Source organism: Geotrypetes seraphini, chromosome 19 (genome assembly GCF_902459505.1).
Source record: "Geotrypetes seraphini chromosome 19, aGeoSer1.1, whole genome shotgun sequence".
Taxonomy (NCBI): domain Eukaryota; kingdom Metazoa; phylum Chordata; class Amphibia; order Gymnophiona; family Dermophiidae; genus Geotrypetes; species Geotrypetes seraphini.
In genome coordinates, this window is record NC_047102.1 from 21,269,936 (window position 1) to 21,295,803 (window position 25,868).

Here is a 25,868-nt window from a genome sequence, read left to right on the forward strand (position 1 = left end):
GGTGGCTAAAGGCCCCGCTGGGGCAAAACCGAAAAGAAGGAAAAAACAATGTTTGTTTTTTTTTTAAAAAGAAATAAAATAAAGAAAAAAGGGAAGGAAATAATATTTCCTCAAAAAGTTTTCGCGAGCGGGAAGTTTACAAAAAAATTCTCTCACAACGGCCGTTGAGAGAGACGCGTCTTCTTAGCTCCGCGGAAACTAAGAAACTGGGGACCGCGCGCCTCTGTCGGGCGGGAAGGCACTCGCGCGTGCGCGGTGCGGCCTACCAGAACTTTCTAAGTTCTTAGAGTGCAATCACTCTAAAATTGTCCGTACCGGGGCTCCGTCGGTGCTGTCACCCATCAGTCAAGAATATGCTGCCTGCTTGTCCTGGGATAATACAGCTGTTCGATTGATTTTTGGTTTAAAAAAGAACGACCATATTAGTCCATATTATCGTTTACTTCATTGGCTGCCTTTGGAAGCAAGAGTATTATTCAGATTTTCCTGTATCTGCTGTAAGTTGATTTTGGGATTGTCTGCAGCTTACCTTTTTCCTCATTTTGTGTTGCATAGACCAGTGTTTTTCAACCTTTTTTGGGCAAAGGCACACTTGTTTCATGAAAAAAATCACGAGGCACACCACCATTAGAAAATGTTAAAAAATTTAACTCTGTGCCTATATTGACTATATATAAAGTAATTCTCTTGAATAGGAATCAAATAAACACAAAGAAAGTATTTTATAATGCTGCCACCGCCAACAACACCGTTGGCGGCGGTGGCACTCAAGTGGCTAAAGAGCCGCAGTTTGCCGGCCTAGGGACAACACTGGAGGGTGGCCAGCTGTGCACCCCCTTGGGACGTAAACCCGGGGTGGGGCAGACCGCCCCCCCCCACCCTGGTATGCCACTATCTGTACCTCACTCCCTCCCTATGACCAAAAATTCTCCTTTCTTCTATTCCCCGTGTACACAACCATCTCTTTCCCTCTCTTCCTCTCTCCAAAGTCCATGCCTTCTGTGTCCAAACACTCATTCCCTCCCCCACCTCAGCATCTCTTTCCCTCCCTTCCTCTCTCCCAAGTCCATTTCTTCTGTGTCCAAAAACGCATTCCCTCCCCCACCTCAGCATCTCTTTCCCTCCCTTCCTCTCTCCCAAGTCCATTTCTTCTGTGTCCAAAAACGCATTCCCTCCCCCACCTCAGCATCTCTTTCCCTCCCTTCCTCTCTCCCAAGTCCATTTCTTCTGTGTCCAAAAACGCATTCCCTCCCTTCCTCTCTCCCAAGTCCATGCCTTCTGTGTCCAAAAACCCATTCCCTCCCCCACCTCAGCATCTCTTTCCCTCCCTTCCTCTCTCCCAAGTTCATGCCTTGTGCCCAAAACGCACTCCCTCCCCCTTTTGTGTTCCGTGTTTGCCTCCCAGCCCATCTTTGCAACTTTCTCAGCAAAACGAAGCTCAAGCCGCGAGGCTTGTCTTCTGCTTCCTGCCTGCCCTGCCGCACACAAATAGCCGAACGGAAGTATTCTCCGACGTCAGCGCTGACGTCGGAGGGCAGGCTTTGCTTAAGCCCTCCCTCCGACGTCAGCGCTGACATCGGGGAACGCTTGCGATCGGCTATATGTTAGCTGCAGGGCAGGCAGGAACAGAAGACGAGCCTCGCGGCTCGAGATGTATTGAACTCCGCTGGTCCCCCGTCCAGCTCTCTCCTCTCCACGTGGGGCGGACCGCCCCTCTCCCTAGACTGGTGGTACTGCCCTGATGGCGGCCCTGACCGTACGGCACACCAGGCAACATCTCGTGCCGCGGAACAGCGGTTGAAAAACACTGGCATAGACCATCAAGAGAAACTAGAAACTTCTACTTATTTGCTTATCCAAAAATTAATGGTCTTAGATAGGACCTTAGCATTTCAAGCTGGTAGGCAATAATCTTGGTTAGGTAAATGTATTCAGCAAGCAATGTTATCCTATTGCTGTTTTTGGAAATTAATTAAGACCACTTTGTTCGATAAGTTTATTTCTTAGTGAGTTTTAGTATTGAAATTCTATTTTACAAATATTTGTATTTTTTTACTGTATTATTGTATTTTGCTGATTGTCCAGCTCTTTTTAGTGTAAACCGCCTAGAAGTTTTGGTTATGGCAGTATAAAAGAATAAAGTTATTATTATTATTATTCCATCAGACAGAATGACTGGGATTCGAACTAGCAACATGAGGGTAGAAGGCTATAGGTTTAACCAGTGTGCTACAGAGTGAGCTAACAAGCTGCATAGCAATTGTAAAACTAGGTTTTATAGGAATTGTAAGGAAGTCTACTTTTGAGCATAGTTTAGGTATAGTTTGGATGTCCTTAATGTGATCTGCTAAATAGCTCTCTGGGTTTTTATTTTTGCTTTATTAAGCTCAAAATACATTTAATAAGCTACCATATAAACAGGGCACATCAATACAAAGATATTGCATGCAAAACCTTCTATTTTTCTGGGAAAACAGTAATGGTATTTGCTAATTAGAAGAAAAGATCCATTAATTGAAGCACACCATATGAAAAAAAAACAGCTTTATGTTTCTTAATAAAAAGCTACTCTTTTTTTTTTTTTGAGGGGCGTGGCTTAGCGCGCACACAAAATGGTCGTGTGATCGCAGCGCTCCTCTTACCTGGGCAACCGTTGAATAAATAAAGATTTCCTTTTAAACTGTTTTCGGCTGAAAACATCGGAGAGGACAGCGGGAGCATGGCGAGCACCCGACAGAGTAAGAGTGAAACCGGAGGGGCTGTGAAAAGGCAGAAGCAGGATCAAATTACCCCGAGTAAGGTTCCGCTTCCTGCTGATGTATCAGAGGAGTTAAGCAAAGCTGAAGTTATGGGGAACTGAGGCAAATCAAACAAATGCTGACAGACTGTGAGTAATATGGCAGAACTGAAGGAAGAAATCCTGAATATACACAGACAAATGGAAGTAGCTAATAAAAGAACAACAGAGTTAGAAGTTAAAATGGAGAGCTTAGAATGTGAAGGAAAAAGATGCAAAAATGACAGTTTGGAAATAATTCAATTGAAAAGTCAGCTGAAAGATTACGAAAACCGTGGAAGAAGAAAGAATATAAAACTTTTTGGAATACAGGAAAATTTGGAAGGGAAAAATGCAATACAGTTTTTAGAAAATTTAATTCCTAGATTATTGCAGTTGGATTTCAAACAGCCTTTGGAAATAGAACGGGCACACAGGATTCCAATAAAGAGTCTGGAAAATCAAGGGAGACCAAGACCATTAATATTCAAGATGTTAAGATACCAGCAAGCAATAGAAATTTTAAATGCTGCCAAAAAAGATAAAAACTTAAACTATAAAGGATCCAAAATATGGTTTTTACCAGACTTTGCTAAAAATACAGCAAATATTAGGAAGAAATTCCTTGATCTGAGATCTCAATTAAAGGAAAAAGGATATAAGTATGGGTTATATTACCCAGCAAAAATGAGGGTATCTTGTGGGGATAAATCTTTGTATTTTGTTGATCCGGAAAAACTAAAGACCTTTCTTTCAAAATCAGAACCTATGTAATTTTAGCACAATGGGTGTTGAAATGAAGGGATAAATACTAAGAATGGATTGGTGGATATTGAACAAAAAATTAAATATAAAGAACTATGGGACTTTTGTTTGTTGGAAAAAGAAGAATATGCAACAAAGAACAGGAAATAAAAATGAACAAGTGAAAAAGAAAATAAAAGAATGTAAAGAAGAAAGTAGAAAGAAGGATAGACTGGAAAGACATTAAAGTGAAGTTATTAGACTGAACTTTTAGGAGACTGAAAGATGGATGGTTGGAGTAAAGAATGAACAAGAAGGATTAAAGGACTGGACAAATTAACACAAAAGGAAAAGTGAAGACTGAATAGGAAAATAAATAGATGTGAAGAAGAAGAAAGGACTGATAGACTAAAAGGATATTATAAAAAAAAAAAAAATGAATGACAATTGGCAGTCAAAAGTCTTTAAGAGTGGATGGATGGAGATAAGAAATAAATATGAAAGTTCAGTTTATTTAATAAGTCAGAAAAGGAGAAAGTAAAGAATGAAAGGACAATAAGGAAAAGATTGCAGAATGGACTAATGATAGAAAGGACAAGTTATTTGATATTTAAATGCAAGTAAAGGAAAGGAAAATGAATAATATAAAAGAAAGATACATAAGAATTTATTGGTAGCTGAAGGAATGTAAAGATTGATGTTGTGATAATATAGTTTTAAAAAGATTGGATTTAATTTGGAGAAGAGGAAATATAAAAAGGGGGAAAAAAATTATTTTGAAAATGAAATACAAATGTTTAAATACAAATAGAGGATAAAAACTTATAAAATTGAAAATTTTTTTTTTAACAGAAATATATGAAGAGATTGATATTTGTTGTTGGATATTTAAAGGAGGATAGGAGAAGATGGATTAGATAATATAAGATATAGGAAAATGATACTTTTTATTAAATATATGACTATGATAGAATTTTCTTGAATGAAATAAAATGTTGGGGGAATGAATTAGAGATTGGTGAAATGATAAAAATGCATTAATGGAATGTTAGGAAATAAATATGGTTATGTGACTAAAGGTTAAATAATAGATAGAGAAATTAATTACTTTAAAATGGAAAAAAAAGAAAAAAGGTTTTATGATTAGAAGAGAGATATAATTAGATATATTGTGGAGAGGTAGTGAGTTTGTCTCAATAAAGGATAAAGGGGTTATTAATAAATATTGGTTGCCTGGGGGGGAGGGGGGAAGTTGGGATTACTGTCCAATGTGTGTCCTTAAGCAGTCATTATATTGGGGGGGGGAGGGGTGGGAAGAAGGTGGGTATTAAAGATATTACTAGGATGATTAAGGAAAAGATTAATAAGGGATTGGGTAATTTGGAGGTAAGAATGTGTGCCATGGGGAGAAGTTTTTTAGATCTTAGTTATGGAAGAAGGGAAGAGGAAGATTATGATAAGGAGTATAAAATATATTATGTCTTTTAAGATATTTTCTATTAATGTCAATGGCCTGAATCATGTAATCAAAAGGAAAAAGGTATTATCATTTTTAAAGAAGCAAAACGCGGATGTTTATTGTCTGCAGAAGACCCATCTTAATATAAAGGAATCACAGAAACTAACGGGTGGGTGGGTGAAAGAATGTTTTTTTGCTCCAGCAGAGGGTAAAAAAGCAGGAGTAGCAGTTCTTATAAATAAAAAGTGTATGGCCAATTTTAAGATAGTAAATTCGGACCCACATGGAAGATGGCTACATGTTGATATAAGTATGGGAAATAATGCCCTGACGTTGTTCAATATATATGCCCCTAATTCGAATCAATCAGAATTCTTTAAAAAATTGCAGAGTATGTTGTTACCACTGGCTGCTTCTAATTTAGTGGTGGCTGGAGATTTTAATGCTGTAATGGATCCATTAATGGATAAAAAACCAGGTAAAAGTATAAAATCTTTAGGTTTAGATAATTTGGTTCAATCATGTGATTTGAAGGATATATGGCGTATTCTTCATTTTAATGATCAGGAATTTTCATTTTGTTAACAGGTTCATAAATCATTTTCAAGAATAGATTATATTTTTATTTCATCACATAAGGTGCAGCAAGTGATTAAGGCTTCCATTGATCCCATTATCATTTCGGATCATGCGGGAGTATGGATAGATTTACAATTAGATCAATTAGAAAATAGAAGACCTCTTTGGAGATTTGATAATGCATTGCTTGTGGATGAAAAATTTTTGGAAAATTTTAAAACACAAATTAGTGATTTCTTTCAAATTAATTTAGTGGAAGATACATCTATTGAAAATGTATGGGACGCTTTTAAAGCGACTATGAGAGGTCATATTATTATATCATATTCGGCTTTTGTTAGGAAACAGATTAAAAAACAGTATATAGAGTTAGAAAAAGAAATTAAAATACTAGAAACTAAATTGGTAAGCAAATGGGAACATGATGTATTACAAGCTCTTTTGAAAGCAAAAGGTAAATATAACGAATTAGCTTCAAAAATGATAAGAAGAGACTTGTTTTCCAAACAGACAATGTATTATGGAAATTCTAATAAGGCGGGAAGATTATTGGCAAATTATCTTAAAGCAAAAAAAAGAAGAACTAACATTAATGGGATAAAAGATGATAATGGTATAATAACCAATCAAACGGATATAATTTTAAAGCAATCTCTAAAATTTTATAAGGACCTGTATTCTTCCGAGCCTTATTTGGAGAGGCAAAAAGATGGTAAAAATTTTTTAGATTTAATTATTGGACCTAAGATTCCTGATCATATAAAACGGAGTTTAGATGAACCTATATCATTAAAAGAATTAGAAACAGCGTTGAAATCTCTTAGAGTTGGATCCGCTCCAGGTGGTGATGGTTATACAGTAGAATTTTATAAAACATTTCAAAATGTCCTTTCCCCATATTTACTAAATGGCCACCCGGATGGTCTCGGGACTCAAGGATCTACCATACGAAAAACGGCTTGACAAATTACAGCTATACTCGCTCGAGGAGCGCAGAGAGAGGGGGGACATGATCGAGACGTTCAAGTATCTTACGGGCCGCATCGAGGCGGAGGAAGATATCTTCTTTTTCAAGGGTCCCACGACAACAAGAGGACATCCATTGAAAATCAGGGGCGGGAAACTACGAGGTGACACCAGGAAATTCTTTTTCACTGAAAGAGTGGTTGATCGCTGGAATAGTCTTCCACTACAGGTGATTGAGGCCAGTAGCGTGCCTGATTTTAAGGCCAAATGGGATCGGCATATGGGATCTATTCACAGGGCAAAGGTAGGGGAGGGACATTAAGGTGGGCAGACTAGATGGGCCGTGGGCCCTTATCTGCCGTCTATTTCTATGTTTCTATGTTTCTATGTTTAAATTTATATCAGACACAACTTATAAAAGGTGATATTAAAGGTACTATGGCTGAATCAATAGTAATTGTTTTGCCTAAGCCAAATAAAGATCCTACTTTGGTTTCAAACTACAGGCCTATATCTTTAATAAATGTGGATAATAAACTTTTGGCGAAAATTTTGGCTTTGAGATTAGCCAAAGCTCTCCCACATATTATAGACACGCATCAGACGGGTTTCGTTGCTAAAAGACATTCCTCTAATAACTCTAGATTATTGTTTCATATGTTAAATTTATCAAAAAAAATGGATGAACCGGCTTTTACAGTTTCCTTGGATGCAGAAAAAGCGTTTGATAGGGTAGAATGGAATTTTATGTATCAGGCTTTAGAATGGTTTGGTATAGGTTCTGGATTTATACAAATGGTAAAAACATTGTATAGCTTCCCGATTGCAAGATTAAATATTAATAATATGATATCTGATGGTTTTCAATTGCAGAGGGGAGTTAGACAAGGTTGTCCTTTATCTCCTTTGTTATTTGATGTTGTATTAGAACCCTTATTGTTAGCAATACAGCAAGCAAGGGGGATACAGGGTATTCCATATTCTGATATGGAATATAAAATTTCGGCTTATGCGGATGATATTTTACTTTAATTGAGGAATCCAGAGTCTACCTTATCTTGTCTATTGGAATTAATTGATATGTTTGGCAAATTTTCAGGTTATAAAATAAATTGGAGTAAGTCTGAACTTATACCTTTAAATGTTCATTGTGTAAAAGGATTATTTGACGCTTTTCCGTTCATATGGAAAGAAGAAGGATTTAAATATCTTGGCATTCAAGTTAAAAATACAATTGAAGATACAGTAAAAGAAAATGAAAAATTTGTATTGAAAAGAGTTACAGAGTTATGTGAGCAATGGAATCCGTTACATCTTTCTTGGTGGGGGAGAGTTCAAACTATTAAAATGATGATCTTGCCTGTAGTTTGCTACCAAATGAGTATGATACCTATTTATTTTCAGGGGTCCTTTTATAAAAAGCTTAATAGCATTTTAACGAAATTTCTTTGGCTTGGTAAAACGCATAGAATAGCTTTGGTATCTTTGCAAAAATCAATTAAGGAGGGAGGGGTAAATTTTCCAAATTTTTATAGGTACCATCAAGCCTATATTTTACGTCAGGGTATGTATTGGATCCTCCCAAAACTGATAGATAATGCACCGGATTGGTTAAATTTGGAATGGCGCCTTATGTTTCCCCTAAATTTAGTTCATCTTCCAAGTATCAACATGCCTAGAAGATACAGAGAAAATAAGATATTAATGGATACTTGGAAAACGTTGAGGTTTATTAGTAAATTAACACCTGTCCCAATAAACAAGTCAACTAATCAGTCTTTATGGATAAACTCCAAGATTAAAATTGGCGGCGCTCAAATCCTTTGGAAGGACTGGATTATTGCAGGCATTAGATCTCTGAATGATGTTATTTCGGAAGGTAAACTGCTGGAATTTTCACAATTGCAACATAGATTTGGTCTTAGTAAAAAACAAAGTTTTAAATGGTTGCAATTGAAGCAGGCCATTCAGGTTGGGTTCCCTGAATGGAAAACATTGAATAATCAATATAGTTTAGAGTTCTTATGCTTCCAAGCAGACTTCCTAGGGCATCAAGCCGCATTGTGGTATAAATTAATATCTGGATATTTGAATAAAAAACCAAAAAATGGTCTAAGAGACTTTTGGAGCATTGAGATTAAGCATCAAATTACTGCATCTCAATGGCCACTAATTTGGTCTTGGAGAATGAGATGTACAGTGTCATTGGTTCTTTTTATTACATAGAGCTTTTTGGACCCCTACACGTTTGCAAAAATTAGATAGTTCTAAGTCCAATAAATGCTGGCACTGTAATCTGGAACCTGGGACATTGGATCATTTACTATATCATTGTCCCTACATTAAAAGTTTTTGGAATGCAATTTGGCCACAAATTAATAAATTGATGGAAAATCATGTAGCAATATCATATGATACAGTGTTATTTGGAATGATGATGAGAAAAAAAAGTCAAATTTCACCAGAAAATAACAAGCTTTTACTAGTCATGACAGGGGTTGCCATTCAGCATATAACCAATAACTGGAAGAATCATAGTAACCTTAATTATACATTTTGGTGGAATGCAATTTGTCATATATTCAAAATGGAAAGAGTAATAGCAATAAAAAGAGGGACATATCCTAAATTTATAAAAATATGGGGGCCATTGACAAAGTATTGTACTGAATGAATAGTAGGATTTATCTTCTTCTTTTATTCTTTTTCTTGTCTTCTTTATGGCACACATGGAGGGGGGGTAGTGAAAATAATTTTACATAACATGTTATAATATGGTATACAATATGTATAAGGTGATTGGAAAGTACTTGAAGGGTGGGGGGTGGGAGAGGGGATAAAAAAAATTTGTTCAGAATATTATGTAATAGATATAAAAGTGATATTGTGTATTCATTAGTTGTAACTCAATATTTTGTACACTTCATGTAAAATGTGAAAATGAAAAAAAAGCTACTCTTTTTTTCTCATTAAAGATTGCTCCAATGAGGTCATTCTTAAAACAGATGGATTCAGTAAATAGAGCACATGACAAAAATATATAGATTGCATACATAACTTCATTTGCAAAAACTTAAAACCAGAAAAAAACCAGATACAGACCTTAGCATGGCTTCTACTTCATTGCAAATGGAGGTTTGCAGCTGCACAATGGTGACCTCATTGTGAGATCATCAACGTGCACCAAGGTAGAATGCCACAATTAAAATATGTGCTGGGGGAGCTGAACTTATGTCCTCTGGAAGAGGAGCACAGGGCTTTTACTTATTGAGCTATAGCAGCTTCCAGGCAGGTGTCTCTGATTGCTCTGTGATATGATAGCTTAGCTAAGCTATCATATCACAGGGCAGTTGAGTGGAGATACGGCATTGCTCTCATGCACAGCTGATCAGCTTTTAAACCACCATTCATTTATTTACGTTTAGATTGTTTCACTATAAGACCCCTGAGGCAGGCCATATTGAGCAACAAGTTTGCCTCTTTTGCTTCTCTTTACTCTACCCTGTTTGTGTGTACTAAGTAAAACAAAATCATAAAATTATGTAATCTACTTTGATCAAAGTAATGCTAAAACCAACTATTAGATTTGCATTTCTAGGTAAACCAGCTTTTTTTATTACCTGCATCTTTCGTGTCGTTCATACAAGAATAAACAGAACACTGGAAATCTCCAAGGCCAACTCCCACATCAGCTCCTGAAGGGATACTGAACCACTCATAAGATGTAATGCCTGCATTACTCCCAGGTTTGGCTATCTCAGGGAGCAGGGATATAGGAAAGCCAGATTCTTTTAAACTAAAACAATATTAGAAACATCAATTTATAATACTGGAGCCTGAGAAGTGTTTCAGAGGCATATAAAAAAAATCATACATTAACCTGTTTAAATATTAACAGTGACTCATTTATGCCTATGAATCAATTTGGGCCTGATAGATCATAGAGAAATGGGAATCACGTACATAGAGAAATGGGAATCACTTACCCCCCCCCAACCAACAATATGATCTCTCCCTTTACTCTTTCTTATTGCTCTCTCCCAACCTGCTAACTCCAATGACTTATACAACCCCTTCATGCTTACCTCAATGACTTACCTCAATGACTTCGCTGCTTGTAAATCTAATTAATTGTAATTCTTGTAAATCTGTTTAATTGATGTGAACCGCCTAGAACTCCCTGGGTATGGCGGTATACAAAAATAAAGTTATTATTATTATTTAGTTTTATATAATAATTTGTGTGTGCATGTCTACCTGAAGTGGACAAATTGTTACTGGATGGGCTGTTCATGTACAATTATTTGCTATGTTATTATGATCCACTTAAGACCCTGGTCTTTACTCAATGGCTGCCAACAGGTCAGGTTTTCAGGATATCCCTATCAATATGTATGTAATAATGTGTGCAGTTCTGGTCACTGCATCTCAAAGGGCATGTAGTGGAACTGGAGGGGGTGCAGAGAAGGGCGATTAAAGTGATAGAGGTTAGAATGGCTTGGGCCTGGAGAAGAGACAGCTTGGGGAGATATGATGGCGGTCTACAAAATATTGAGTGGAGTAGAACGGATACATGTGAATCATTTGTTTACTCTTTTCAAAAATACTTGGACTAGGGGTCATGCAATTAAGCTACTAAGTACTAGATTTAAAATTAACTGTAGAAAATATTTCTTCACTCAACATAAGAACATAAGAATTGCCGCTGCTGGGTCAGACCAGTGGTCCATTGTGCCCAGCAGTCTGCTCACGCGGCAGTCCTCTGATCAAAAACCAGCGCCCTAACTGAGACTAGCCCTACCTGCGTACATTCTGGTTCATGTAATTAATCTCTGGAATTCATTGCTAGAGAATGTGTTGAAAGCAGTTAGCTTAGCAGGGTTTGCAGAAGGTTTGGATCCTTTTCCAAAACAAAAGTCCATAATCTATTATTAAGATGCACTTGGGGAAATTTACTGCTTTTACTGTAAAACCGCTTAGAAATTTGATAAGCGGAATAACAAATTTTAACAAAATTTGGAAACTTGGAAACTTATTCCTTGGATAAAATCTATTTTACTCTGGGATGGGATTTTTCCAGGTATTTGGAAAGAAGACCCTTGGCTTGATGGATTTTTGGCCTTTCCCAGTATGGCAACTTCTATGTTCTTATGTTAAAAGATCTGCATGTCTACTAACTCGATTGAATGCAAAGTTACATGCATGTTGGCAGCCTTTGTTTCAGAAGAATTTAGAACCCTGCAATCACCAACATTCAACATTCCTAGCCTCCAGAGGAGGAGAGAGGAAGAGAGCACAGTTACTTACCGTAACAGGTGTTATCCAGGGACAGCAGGCAGATATTCTTGACTGATGGGGTGACGGCACCGACGGAGCCCCGGTACGGACAATTTTAGAGTGATTGCACTCTAAGAACTTTAGAAAGTTCTAGCTCGGCCGCACCGCGCACGCGCGAGTGCCTTCCCGCCCGACAGAGGCGCGCGGTCCCTCAGTTAGTATAAGCCAGCTAAGAAGCCAACCCGGGGAGGTGGGTGGGACGCAAGAATATCTGCCTGCTGTCCCTGGATAACACCTGTTACGGTAAGTAACTGTGCTTTATCCCAGGACAAGCAGGCAGCATATTCTTGACTGATGGGTGACCTCCAAGCTAACAAAAAGAGGGATGGAGGGAAGGTTGGCCATTATGAAAACAAATTTTGCAAAACAGATTGGCCGAAGTGTCCATCCCGTCTGGAGAATGCATCCAGACAATAATGAGATGTAAAAGTGTGAACTGAGGACCAAGTAGCAGCTTTGCAGATTTCCTCAATAGGAGTGGAACGGAGGAAAGCTACAGATGCTGCCATTGCTCTGACTCTATGGGCCGTGACAGAACCTTCCAGTGTCAGTCCGGTCTGAGCATAACAGAATGAGATGCACGCTGCTAGCCAATTAGACAACGTACGTTTAGAAACAGGACGTCCCAATTTATTCGGATCAAAGGATAGAAAGAGTTGGGGAACTGATCTGTGGGGTTTCGTACGCTCCAGATAGTAAGCAAGAGCCCTTTTACAATCCAAAGTATGCAGAGCTTGTTCCCCAGAATGAGAATGAGGTTTTGGAAAGAAAACCGGTAGAACAATGGATTGGTTGAGATGAAATTCAGAAACAACCTTGGGGAGAAACTTTGGATGTGTACGCAGAACCACCTTGTCATGATGAAAGACCGTAAAAGGTGGATCTGCAACCAGTGCATGAAGCTCACTGACTCTCCTGGCAGAGGTAAGAGCAATAAGGAAAAGTACCTTCCAAGTGAGAAATTTGAAAGGAGAAGTAGCTAAAGGTTCAAATGGAGGCTTCATTAAAGCTGAAAGAACCACATTGAGATCCCAGATAACCGGAGGGGCTTTAAGAGGTGGTTTCACATTGAAAAGCCCACGCATGAACCTGGACACCAGGGGATGAGCTGAAAGAAGTTTTCCATGGACTGGCTCATGAAAAGCTGCAATGGCACTGAGGTGGACCCTGATGGAAGAGGACTTCAGGCCAGAATCAGACAAAGAAAGAAGATAATCCAACAACGTCTCCACCGCTAGGGAAGTGGGATCAAGATGATGAAGAAGACACCAGGAAGAAAACCTCGTCCACTTTTGATGGTAACATTGTAGAGTGGCTGGTTTCCTGGAGGCATCCAGAATGGAACGAACGGGCTGAGATAAAAGAGTATCAGTCGAGTTCAGCCCGAGAGATACCAAGCCATCAGGTGTAGAGACTGGAGGTTGGGATGCAGAAGGGTTCCCTGCTGTTGCGTAAGCAGAGAAGGAAACAGAGGAAGAAGAAAAGGTTCCCTGGAACTGAGTTGAAGTAGAAGGGAGAACCAATGTTGCCTGGGCCACCTCGGAGCAATCAGAATCATGGTGGCTCGTTCCCTCTTGAGCTTGAACAAGGTTCTCAACATGAGAGGCAGAGGAGGGAAGGCGTACAGGAACTGATTCGACCAGTTGAGGAGAAAAGCATCTGCTGTTAGACGGTGTGGAGAGTAAAGTCTGGAGCAGAATAGGGGCAGCTGATGATTGTGAGGAGCTGCAAAGAGGTCTATCTGAGGAGTGCCCCATTGATCGAAGATAGACTGTAGAGTTACAGGATCGAGTGTCCACTCGTGAGGTTGGAGAATTCTGCTGAGTTTGTCCGCTAAGGAATTCTGTTTCCCCTGAATGTATATAGCTTTCAGGAAGAGATGGTGATCTATGGCCCAAGTCCATATCTTCTGGGCTTCCTGGCATAAAAGGCGAGAGCCTGTCCCACCCTGTTTGTTGATGTAGTACATCGCAACCTGATTGTCTGTGCACAACAGAAGGACCTGAGGAAAGAGAAGGTGTTGGAAGGCCTTGAGGGCGTAAAACATCGCTCTGAGTTCCAGGAAATTGATTTGATGCTTCCTCTCCTGGGCTGACCAAAGACCTTGAGTCTGGAACTCGTTCAAGTGAGCTCCCCATGCATACAGAGAGGCGTCGGTGGTGATGACTAGTTGATGAGGAGGCTGATGGAACAGAAGACCTCTGGATAGATTTGAGGATACCAACCACCATTGAAGAGACTGACGAAGAGATGATGTCACAGATATGTGTCGTGAGCAAGGGTCCGACGCTTGGGACCACTGGGTAGCAAGGGTCCATTGAGGAGTGCGCAGGTGAAGACGGGCATGAGGTGTGACATGAACTGTGGATGCCATGTGTCCCAAGAGTACCATCATTTGTCTTGCTGAGATGGACGGCAGAGGAAGTACCTGGTGACATAGAGACTGAAGAGTCTGGAGACAATTGGATGGTAAGAAAGCTCTCATGAGGAGTGTATCTAGGATCGCTCCAATGAATTGAAGTCTCTGAGTGGGAATGATATGAGATTTGGGTAGATTGATCTCGAATCCCAGAAGTTGTAGAAACTGGATGGTTTGGTTGGTGGCCAGAAGGACCGCTTGAGCAGAAGTGTCTTTGATCAACCAATCGTCCAGGTAAGGAAATACATGCAGGTGGTGAGAGCGTAGAAATGCCGCTACCACAATGAGACATTTGGTGAATACCCTTGGAGATGAGGCAAGACCGAAGGGCAGCACCTTGTACTGGTAATGACAATGATTGATCATGAATCGTAGATATGGTCTTGAGGTTACATTGATCGGTATGTGAGTGTAAGCCTCTTTGAGATCGAGGGAGCATAGCCAGTCGTTTTGATTTAGAAGGGGATAAAGGATGGCTAAAGAAAGCATCTTGAATTTTTCTTTTACTAGATGAATGTTGAGATCGCGAAGATCCAGGATGGGTCTGAGATCTCCTGTCTTTTTGGGAACTAGAAAGTAACGGGAGTAGAATCCCTGCCCCTTTTGATCTAGAGGAACTTCCTCTATAGCGTTCAGAAGGAGGAGGGATTGGACCTCCTGAATAAGGAGGGCCGATTGAGGACTGTTCAAAGCAGACTCTTTTGGCAGGCTTTGAGGTGGAAGAGTCTGAAAGTTGAGAGAATAGCCGTGGCGGATGATGTTGAGGACCCATTGGTCCGAAGTGATTACTTCCCACCGGCTGAGGAACAGAGAAAGTCGACCTCCTATAGGCTGAGGCAGGAGAGCAGGAATAGGGATACTGGCTATACTGCGGAGAATGAAGTCAAAAGGGCTGTGACTTCTGCTGAGGAGGTTGTTTTACAGCTTGTTGCTGCTGCTGTTGTCTGGGAGGCTGACGTTGCTGTTGCCTCTGACGCCTAGGTTGTTGAGCAGTGGTAGTCAATGGACGAGCTGTGAAGCGGCGTTGATAGGCCGATTGCTGCCTGTATGGTCTTGGCGGAGGAGGCTTCTTTTTATTCTTGAGCAGGGTATCCCAGCGCGTCTCATGAGCAGAGAGCTTTTGTGTGGTTGAGTCCATGGAATCCCCAAAGAGCTCATCCCCTAGACATGGGGCATTGGCTAACCGATCTTGATGGTTAACATCAAGCTCGGATACCCGAAGCCAGGCCAAACGACGCATAGCTACTGACATTGCTGTCGCTCTGGATGTAAGTTCAAAGGTGTCATATATTGATCTAACCATAAACTTACGCAATTGGAGAAGAGACGACAAGCATGTGTGAAAAGCGGGATGCTTTCGTGAAGGAAGATATTTCTCGAAAGAAGCCATGGTGGTAAGGAGATGCTTTAAATAAAAAGAAAAATGAAAAGCATAATTACTAGCCCTATTTGCTAACATAGCATTTTGGTAGAGCCTCTTACCAAATTTATCCATGGCCCTTCCTTCTCTGCCAGGAGGGACAGATGCATATACACTGGCTCCTGAAGTCTTTTTAAGGGTGGATTCGACAAATAAGGATTCATGTGGTAGTTGAGGTTTGTCGAACCCAGGAATGGGAATTACCTTATATAGAGAATCCAGTTTACGTGGGGCCCCTGGAACAGTTAGAGGAGTCTCTAAATTCTTATAGAAAGTTTCCCTCAAGATATCATGAAGGGGAAGTTTCAAAAATTCCTTTGGAGGCTGATCAAAATCAAGGGCATCCAAAAAAGCTTTAGACTTTTTGGATTCAGCCTCCAAAGGAATGGACAAGGACTCACACATCTCTTTCAAAAAACTAGAGAAAGAGGAAGTGGCCTGTTTGGAGGATGGGTCAGGGACAGCCGAATCCTCCTCCTCTGAGGAACATTCTCCTTCGGAAAGAAAGGGTTCCTCTGAGTCTCCCCACAGATCAGGGTCCCTGACATGGGAAGAATGGTCCCGAGACTCAGGTGTCGACGTTTGCATGTGTCGGGTTTTGCGCACCGACTTACCCGACCTCATCGATACCGTGTCCGGAGAAGTTATCGGTCGCACCGGTGCCGAAGTCTGCACCGATTGATGGTGAGCTCTCGGCTCCGGTGCAAGGACTGGCATCGATACCGATGAGGTTAGGTGAAGCGGTACCGAAACAGTGGAAGCGGGTAACACGGGTTCCACAATCGGTATCGATACGGGTTGTTCCACAACCGGTACCGATGGCTCGGTGCGGACTGGCACCGGAAGGTTCGGTGTCATGATAGCAGGAAGGAGTCGTTCTAATTGCTCCTTAAGCTGCACCTGAAGGATGGCCGTAATGCGGTCATCGAGGGATGGCACCGGTACCGCTTTTTTCTTCTGCGGTACCTGCGGTGCCGCTCGACGCCCCGGAGATGAGGAGCCCGATGTCGAGGGACTCACCTCTATAGGGGCGGAGCGCTTCCGCTGGCGTCTTACAGGCGGCAGGATTGGACTCACTGCACTCGAGGCCGGAAGACGTTCCAGCGGAGAAGGCTTCTTAGCCGGCTTACCTGACTGTTGGGATGCCGGTGTGGAATCACGCGGCGTCGAAGACGAGGGTGCCGACTGAATCGGTGCCGAAGCCGGAGTCGAAGGAACGGGGTCGGACATCTCGGCACCGAACAACAATCGCTGTTGAATTAAGCGATTTTTTAATGTCCGTTTTTTTAAAGTAGCACAGCGGGTGCAAGAAGAGGCCTGATGCTCAGGACCCAAACACTGTAAACACCAGTTGTGTGGGTCCGTGAGAGATATAGGCCTAGCACACCGCTGGCACTTTTTAAAACCCGGTTGAGGGGGCATGAAAGGAAAAACGGCTTCCGCCAAATCGAAGGCCGAGGCTTCGATGGTGGCAGAAGGCCCCGCCGGGGAAAACCGAAAATTGAAGAAAAAAATAAAAGTTTTTTTTTTTTTTTTTTAACAAAATAAAAGAAAGAAAAAAGGCAAATTAAGCCAAACGTTTACGCGAGCGGGAAGGCAAGTTAGGAAAAAATTTCAACAGCCGTTGAAAACGCGTCTTCTTAGCTCCGCGGAAACTAAGAAACTGAGGGACCGCGCGCCTCTGTCGGGCGGGAAGGCACTCGCGCGTGCGCGGTGCGGCCGAGCTAGAACTTTCTAAAGTTCTTAGAGTGCAATCACTCTAAAATTGTCCGTACCGGGGCTCCGTCGGTGCCGTCACCCCATCAGTCAAGAATATGCTGCCTGCTTGTCCTGGGATAAATAATGGTTACTGCAGATGGGCAGACTGGATGGGCCATTTGGCCTTTATCTGCCATCATGTTTCTTCCCTATATTCATGCAATCTCTACGATAATTCTCTCAACTTTGGAGTTAAAATATTTGACAATTTTAGAATATTTCTTTCCACCTCTAGTATACCGAGGGTGGGGTTGGTGGGGGCAATCCGACTAAGGTGCAGGGGGTTGCATGGAGTGGTCGCGGTGCCATGGATGTATGCATTCAACAGTCAGCTCTGCCAGTCCCGACCTCCTCTGACATCAATTTCCTATTCTGGGGCAGAGCTGAAGTCCACGCACTAGTGGACTGTGGCCACTGCATGCACCCCACCTCACTGCTGCCATGCCAAGTATGCTGCTGCTTCTCATTGTGGTATTCCTTTTTTAAAATCCATACTATTCCAACCATCTGAGATCTGCCATTTCTCATAGAAAGTAAATGCTACATTTTTGGGTCTAAGACCAAGATATGCCAGGTGAAGTAAGAAGTTCAATGCCTGCCTCTGGATCTAGCTATAGAGCTAGAGACAGCTAACCGCTATATTGAAGACTTGATGGAAAACCAAAGACTAGCTGTAGAATGTGCAATTCAGTTAAGGATGGAAAAGAACGCCCTCAAGGGGCAACTGCTAATGATGGAAATCATTCACGGTCATGTGAAACTTAAGGCAAATCCGAAAATTCTTTGACAGAAAACAATTCCAGCTCGTGGTCCAATCTCTAGTCCTAGGACTTCTAGACTACTGCAACATCCTCTTATCTCCCCTGTCCTGCTGTCATGATAAAACAACTACAAACAGTACAAAACACAGCTCTGAGACTGATCTATTCGCTGAAGAGATACAACCACATGAACGCCGCATACATCGACTCACACTGGCTCCCAATACAAGCAAGAATACAATTCAAATTCCACTGTCTGCTATTTAAAGCAGTGAATGGAGATAGCCCAACCTACTTGAACAACCGCCTTATCCAACTTACCACAACCAGGCTAAGGAGAATCCAGACACTATTCACTTATCCCCCAATCAGAGATGTCAAACGCAACAAAATGTACAATGGACTACAGGCCATGCAGGCAGCGAAATTTGACCACCAACTATCCAATCTACTGATCATGACATCTGACTACAAAACTTTCAGAAAAGAAATAAAAACCCTGCTATTCAAGAAATCAATCAAGATAAACTCCGCAGGAAGCATCTCAATCTCCCAAAGTAACCTGCTCACCTGCGTAACTCTTCTGGAATTGTCCAGATAACCTCTTATGTAATCCACCTTGAACCACAAGGTAATGGCGGAATAAAAGTCACTAATGTAATGTAATCAGTTGCAGAATGAAAAGAAGGAAAAAGAAAGAGCTTAGAGGCAGAGAATGCCAAATTCAGGGATTCTCTAGACCAAAAGTCTAAGGTGATAAAAGAGCAGAGTACTAAATGAATTGCCTAGGAGTTTCATTTTATCCTTATATCTTTTGAGAGTTTTTGTCCCTCCCCTTCCTATTGTTTTTGAACTTAATTGTCTTTCTTTTTATTAATCAGATTGTATTTCTTTTCCTATTCTTTCCTTGTGTTTTATTATGTTTGCAAAGTTGGTTTTTATTATGTTTTGTAAGATTTAGTCCTTTTGTTAGTTATGTTTTTCTCCCCTAATTTTTTAATTTTATCGATTTGTTCATCGCTTAGAATTTGGAATAAGCGATTAATCAAATTTTATAATAAACTTAAACTTAGCAGAGTACCCAGTCCCAGGAGGGGTATGGGGCAATAAACACAAGTAAGGCTGGAGGAGATCCACTTCTTAGAACTGGCCATCATCTACTGAGAGGAGCAGTTGGAGAAAGAGAAAGAGTGGGGTCAGAGCCAGAATGCCTGCTATAAGCCCAATCGAAAGCCAAGATACAAGAGCTGATGCATGTTAAAGAGTGCCTGAAACAAAAAGCAGAGGAGGTTATCCAGCTACAGGAGTAGGTAACCTATGCAGAAAGAGAGAAGGCAAAAGAGCTCACCCAGGTTGCAGAAAAGCAATAGGAGGGTGCCTTGCTTGAAGTCAGCCAGGCACGTGAACAGTACAAGTGGCTAGAACTGCTGGTTGAAAAACTGTGCTGTAAGGAAGCTCAGTTCACGGCAGAATATCACCCACTGGTGGAAGAAGAAGCCAGCTGGGGAAGAAAAGAGAAGGAAGAAATAACCTGCAGGATGCAGGAATTGCAAGCACAAATCAGCCTGTTAATAGTCCAGAGGGAGGACTTCCAGGCCAAAGCAGAGGATGCAGGTGCCAAAGTAGAACAGCTGCAACAGGAGAAAGAATGGCTGCAGAATCAAAATACCTGGTTGGACGTTGAACTGAAAGCTAAAACAGAGGAAGTCTTATCCCTGACCAGAGGAAAAGAAAAAGATATTTGTGAATTAAAGTGTAGACTGGGCAACCTCACAGAAAGCACAGTTACTTACCGTAACAGGTGTTATCCAGGGACAGCAGGCAGATATTCTCACATGTGGGTGACGTCATCCACGGAGCCCCAGTACAGAAGGTCCCAAGTGCATAGAACTTTAGAATATTTGCGACCGACCGCGCATTTGTGAGTGTCTTTTGGTTCAAGCCCCTTACTATTTTTGTCTTCGTCTGGACCGCTTCAAGTCTTTTTATATCCTTCACCAAATACAGCCTTCCAAACTGAACACAATACTCCAAGTGCGGCCTCACCAACAACCTATATAGGCCCATCAACACCTCACTTCTTCTGCTGGTTATTCCTCTTTCTATATAGCCTAACATACTTCTGGCTACAGCCACTGCCTTATCACACTGTTTAGATGACTTTAGATCCTCGAACACAGTCACCCCAAGGTCTCTCTCGCTGTCAGTGCTTATCAGCCTATCATCTCCCAGCACATACGATTCCCTTAGATTTCTACCCCCCAAATGCATCACTCTGCACTTCTTCGCATTGCATTTTATTTGTCAAACATTAGACCGTTCTTCTAACTTTTGCAGATCCTTTTTCATGTTTTCCACTCCCTCCAGGGTGTCCACTCTGTTACAAATCTTGGTATCATCCACAAAAAGGCTAACCTTACCTTCTAACCCTTCAGCAATGTCGCTCACAAACATATTAAACAGAATTGGTCCCAACACTGATCCCTGAGGCACTCCACTAGTCACATTTTCCTCCTCCAATTGAATACCATTAACCACCACCCTCTGGCGTCTGTCTGTCAACCAGCTTCTAATCCAGTTCACGAGTTTGGGCCCTAATTTCAGCTCATGCAGTTTATTCAAGAGCTTTCTATGAGGAACCGTGTCAAAGGCTTTGCTGAAATCTAAATAAATTACATCTAGTGCACATCCTTGATCCAATTCTCTGGCCACCCAGTCAAAGAATTCAATTGGGTTTGTTTGGCACGATTTACCTTTAGTAAATCCATGTTGCCTTGGATCTTGTAATCCATTATATTCTAAGAATTTCACTATCCTTTCCTTCAGTAACGTTTCCATTATTTTTCCAATAACTGAAGTGAGGCTTACTGATCTGTAATTTCCCCCTTCATCTCTGCAACCAATTTTGCGAAAAGGGACAACATCCGCTCTTCTCCCGTCCCGTGGAACCTCTCCCGTCTCTATTGAACAAATCTTTAAGAGGACATGCCAGAACCTCTGGCAGCTCCCTCAATATCCTGGGATGGATCCCATCCAATCCCATAGCTTTGTCCACCTTCAGTTTTTCAAGTTGTTCATAAACGCTTTCTTCTGTGAACGGTGCAGTATCCATTCCATTCTCAGGTGTAACTTTGATGACCAATTTCAGTCCTTCTCCATGTTTTTCTTTTGTAAACACCAAACAGAAATATTTATTTAGCGCATTTGCTTTTTCCTGATCACTCTCTACATCAGTGTTCTTCAACCTTTTTACACCTATGGACCGGCGGAAATAAAATAATTATTTCGTGGACCGGCAAACTAATAAGACTAAAAATTTTTAAAACCCCATTGCCGTCCCATTCCCGCGAGCTCAGTCCCATTAACCATCTGATCCCATCCGCACAAGCCTCAAATAGTTATGATTTTATATTGAACATATTTTATTAAAGTATAAAAAGAAACAATATTCTGTACAATTGTCATTTTATAAATATAAATAATACAGGGCAAGGGTCAACAAAACACCTGTCTCCCCTCCCCTTCACATAGAAACATAGAAACATAGAAATTGACGGCAGAAAAGGGCCATAGCCCATCGAGTCTGCCCATACCAGTGACCCACTCCCTGATTCTTACTCTCCTAGAGATCCCACATGAATATCCCATTTCCTCTTGAAATCTAACACGCTGCTGGCCTCAATCACCCGCTGAGGCAGCTCGTTCCAATGATCGACCACCCTTTCGGTGAAGAAGTACTTCCTAGCATCACCCTGAAATTTCCCTCCCCTGATTTTCAGCGAGTGTCCTCTGGTTACCGAGGGCCCTGTGAGACTGAAGATATCATCTTTCACCACTATACGCCCAGTAATATACTTAAAGGTTTCAATCATGTCTCCTCTCTGGCTTCGCTCCTCCAATGAGTACATCCGCAGTTTTTTTAACCTTTCTTCATACGTGAGATCCCTGAGCCCCAAAACCATCCTGGTAGCCATTCGCTGAACTGACTCAATTCTCAACACATCTTTTCGGTAGTGTGGTCTCCAGAATTGAACACAATACTCGAGATGAGGTCTCACCATGGATCTGTACAGTGGCATTATTACTTCAGGTTTTCTGCTGACAAAACCCCTACGGATACAGCCCATCATTTGTCTTGCCTTGGATGAAGCCTTCTCTACTTGATTGGCAGCCTTCATATCGTCGCTAATGATCACTCCTAAATCACGTTCCATCGTGGTCCTGGACAAGGTTTCACCATTTAGTGTGTAAGTTCTGTGTGGATTTTTTTTGCCTAGATGCATTATTTTACATTTTTTAGCATTGAAGCCTAGCTGCCAAGTTGATGACCACTGTTCGAGCTGTCTTAGGTCCTGCGTCATAAAGTCAGGCACACTGCTTTTGCCAACTATGTTGCATAGTTTGGCATCGTCGGCAAACAGTGATACTTTTCCTCTAAGTCCTTGGGTCAAATCTCCTATGAATAAATTGAATAGAATCGGCCCTAAGACGGAGCCCTGAGGTACTCCACTCATCACTGCTGACGTTTTGGAGGGGGTACCGTTTACCATCACCCTTTGAAGCCTACCATCTAGCCAATCCTTTACCCATGTAGTGAATGTATCCCCTAATCCCATTGAATATATCCCCTCTACTATCAAGAAAACTGAATAAGCCAAATTATTACAGAATGCTACACAAATATCATGCTAACAGAATACCACAGTCACACATGGCAGGAATGGTGTTAGGGGAGTGGAACTAGGGCAATTGCCTCCTGGTCAGAGAGAGCCCTAAGCCAGCTGGAAGATAAAGACGCACTGCCTGGGCTTTGCACTCCCCAGTTATGTCTAACATCAGCTCTAGCAGGATACATATTTTAAATCTGATATATTCTAATCACAAGATAGAAATAAAATTATTTTTTTCTACCTTTTGTCGTCTCTGGTTTCTGCTTTCATCTTCTTTTCACTCTCTTCCATCCAGCGTCTGCCCTCTGTCTCTTCAATCCAGCATCTGCCTCTTCCATCCACTGTCTGCCCTCTACCCCTCCCCCTTCCATATGGTATCTGCGTTCTTTCTATGCCCCTCTCTCCTACACCAGATCTAGCATCTTTGTCCTCTTTCCTTATTTTTCATCTGATCCCCCTTCCCAGCATCAATCTCTTTCTACTTTGTCATTCCTCTGTCTCTCCCCTTTCCCTCATCTGATCTCTCCATTCCATCCTGACTCCTTTCCCTCCTCTAATCTCCCTGCCAGCTGTTTCCTTTCAATGTTCCTCCTCCCCTGTCCAGCAGTACCTTCTCCCTTTCTTCTTCCCCTTATCCAACAGTAATTCTCATCCCTTCCCCTTCTCCCCTGTCAGTAGTAGCCCCTTCCCCTCCCTTGTCCAGGAGTACCCCTTCTCCCTTTCCTCCTCCTCTTATCCAACAGTAACTCTAGTCCCTTCCCTTTCCCTTCTCCCCTGTCAGCAGTAGCCCCTTCCCCTCCCTTGTCCAGGAGTACCCCTTCTCCCTTTCTTCCTCCCCTTATCCAACAGTAACTCTCTTCCCTTTCCCTTCCCCTTCTCCCCTGTCAGAAGTAGCCCCTTCCCCTCCCTTGTCCAGGAGTACCCCTTCTCCCTTTCCTCCTCCCCTTATCCAACAGTAATTCTTATCCCTTCCCTTTCCCTTCTCCCCTGCCAGCAGTAGCCCCTTCCCCTCCCTTGTCTAGGAGCACCTCTACTCCCTTCCCTCCTTCCCTCTCCAGCAAATGTTTCCTCGATGTAGGCTAGCGGCAGCTCTGTGTGCTTTTAACTTCAGCACACAGCTGCCCCTAAGCAGTATTTTAGCCGCGGTTTCATGAGGCAGCCTCGGGGCCTTTGGTAGGCCGGCCTGCTTTGATGATGCGATGTGGGCCGGCCTACCAAAGGCCCCGAGGCTGCCTCATGAAACCGCGGCTAAAATACTGCTTAGGGGCAGCTGTGTACCGAAATTAAAAGCACACAAAGCTGCCCCTGCTTGTCTGGGGGTGCGGAGACATACGCGGCAGGAGAAGGAGGTGGAAGGCAGGAGTGTCAGCATAGCGACGGCAACAGGAAGTTGCACGTCAGCTGACGCCGGCACTTTTTGCTGTGGCTGGGGACCCGAATCCTTCGCGGACCGGCAACATTTTTTTGCGGACCACCACCGGTCCGCGGACCGGCGGTTGAAGAACTGTGGATCGTACCTTCTTTCAGTCTCATAATTCCATTTTTTGTTTTCCTCCTTTCACTAATATACCTGAAAAAATTTTTGTCTCCCTTTCTTATATTTATAGCCATTTGCTCTTCTGCTCGCACTTTCGCCAGACGTATCTCTCTTTTTTTTTTTTTCAAGTTTTTATTTGTATTTTAAAGCGAAAATACAAAAGAAAGTATACCATATTCTGGAAACAGTTACAACCAGAAACAAACCAAAACTCAAGATGAAAGAGTCTCTACCGCGTGGTGTCTGCGCAGAGACAAATGATCCCAACCAAGAATCCAAACACCAACCCACCCAGAACCCCCCCCACCCCTCCAAACACACCAGTGTCAGAAATTCAAAAGAGCACTTCGGGCGCCATGGAACAAACTGTCCCAAACAGGAGCCCAAATCACCCGGAATTTCCTCCATTGACCAGGGCCACAATTCTTAGTATCCAAATATTCATACTTCAACAGGGTGAACAATTCATTTTTCCACAGAGTAAGGGTAGGAGGCACCTCTGCCTGCCTCCATAACAAAAGGATACATTTGCGAGACAGCAACAGCTTTTTTCAGCAATAAGGAATTTCCCTTAGAAAAAACCCAAAGAGGTAAAATGAAGGGGTTACCGAGACAGGTTCATGTGCCCTTCCCCTGTGAGAGCAACTATGGCCACTTGTGTGAGTCGTCTACCCTCCCTCCCCCCAAATAATAATAATAACTTTATTCTTCTATACCGCCACAATCTTGCGACTTCTAGGCGGTTTACAATCAAGAGTGCTGGACATTCAGCGAAATACAATAAGTAGATATTCAGAGGAAATACAGAGATCAGAGACCTCAGGAGGCAATAGTATAGAAATACAATTTGCTGAGCGAAAATGTAATATGTACATTTTAGTAGGTAATGTCCGACAGGACCTGTTGGGGATAAATAGCAACGTAAAATTACGATAAGATGGAGATAACAGATTATATTTATAACAGTGCTGTAAGTTCAGGTGGAATAGGGAGGGGAGAGGGAGAGCGGGTCAATTGTTTAGGTATTTCTGGAACAGGTATGTTTTTAGGCGTTTCCTGAATTCCCCGTATGTAGTGGGCGAAAGCAGTTGGTCTAGGTCTTTGCCCCATAGGACTGCTTGGTGAGAGAGAAGGTGTTTGTGGTGTTTTTTCATTTTGCAGCCTCTAACTGGAGGGGAAATGAGTTTTGGGTGTGTGTTTCTCTTGAGTTTGTTATTAGAAAATGCGAAAAGGTCCATTATGTACTTGGGGGTCAGGCCGTATAGTACTTTGAAGCAGAGGCAGGCAAATTTAAACCTTACTCGGGCTTCCCTTGGTAGCCAGTGCAGCTGCCGATAGTAGGGTGTCACGTGGTCGAATTTCTTCAGCCCGAAGATAAGTCTGACCGCAGCATTTTGCATTATTTGGAGACGTCTCATATTCTTTTGTGAGATTGCTAGATA

The 25,868-nt window shown here is 42.0% G+C and overlaps 1 protein-coding gene across 1 annotated transcript in view; it reads right to left on the minus strand.

Moving 5' to 3' along the window:
- SHPK (sedoheptulokinase) overlaps positions 1 to 25,868 on the minus strand; it is an 80,806-nt gene that overhangs the window by 33,467 nt on the left and 21,471 nt on the right. Inside the window, 1 exon segment of the mRNA XM_033928575.1 lies at positions 10,145 to 10,320. Coding sequence (XP_033784466.1) covers positions 10,145 to 10,320 — 176 coding nt within the window.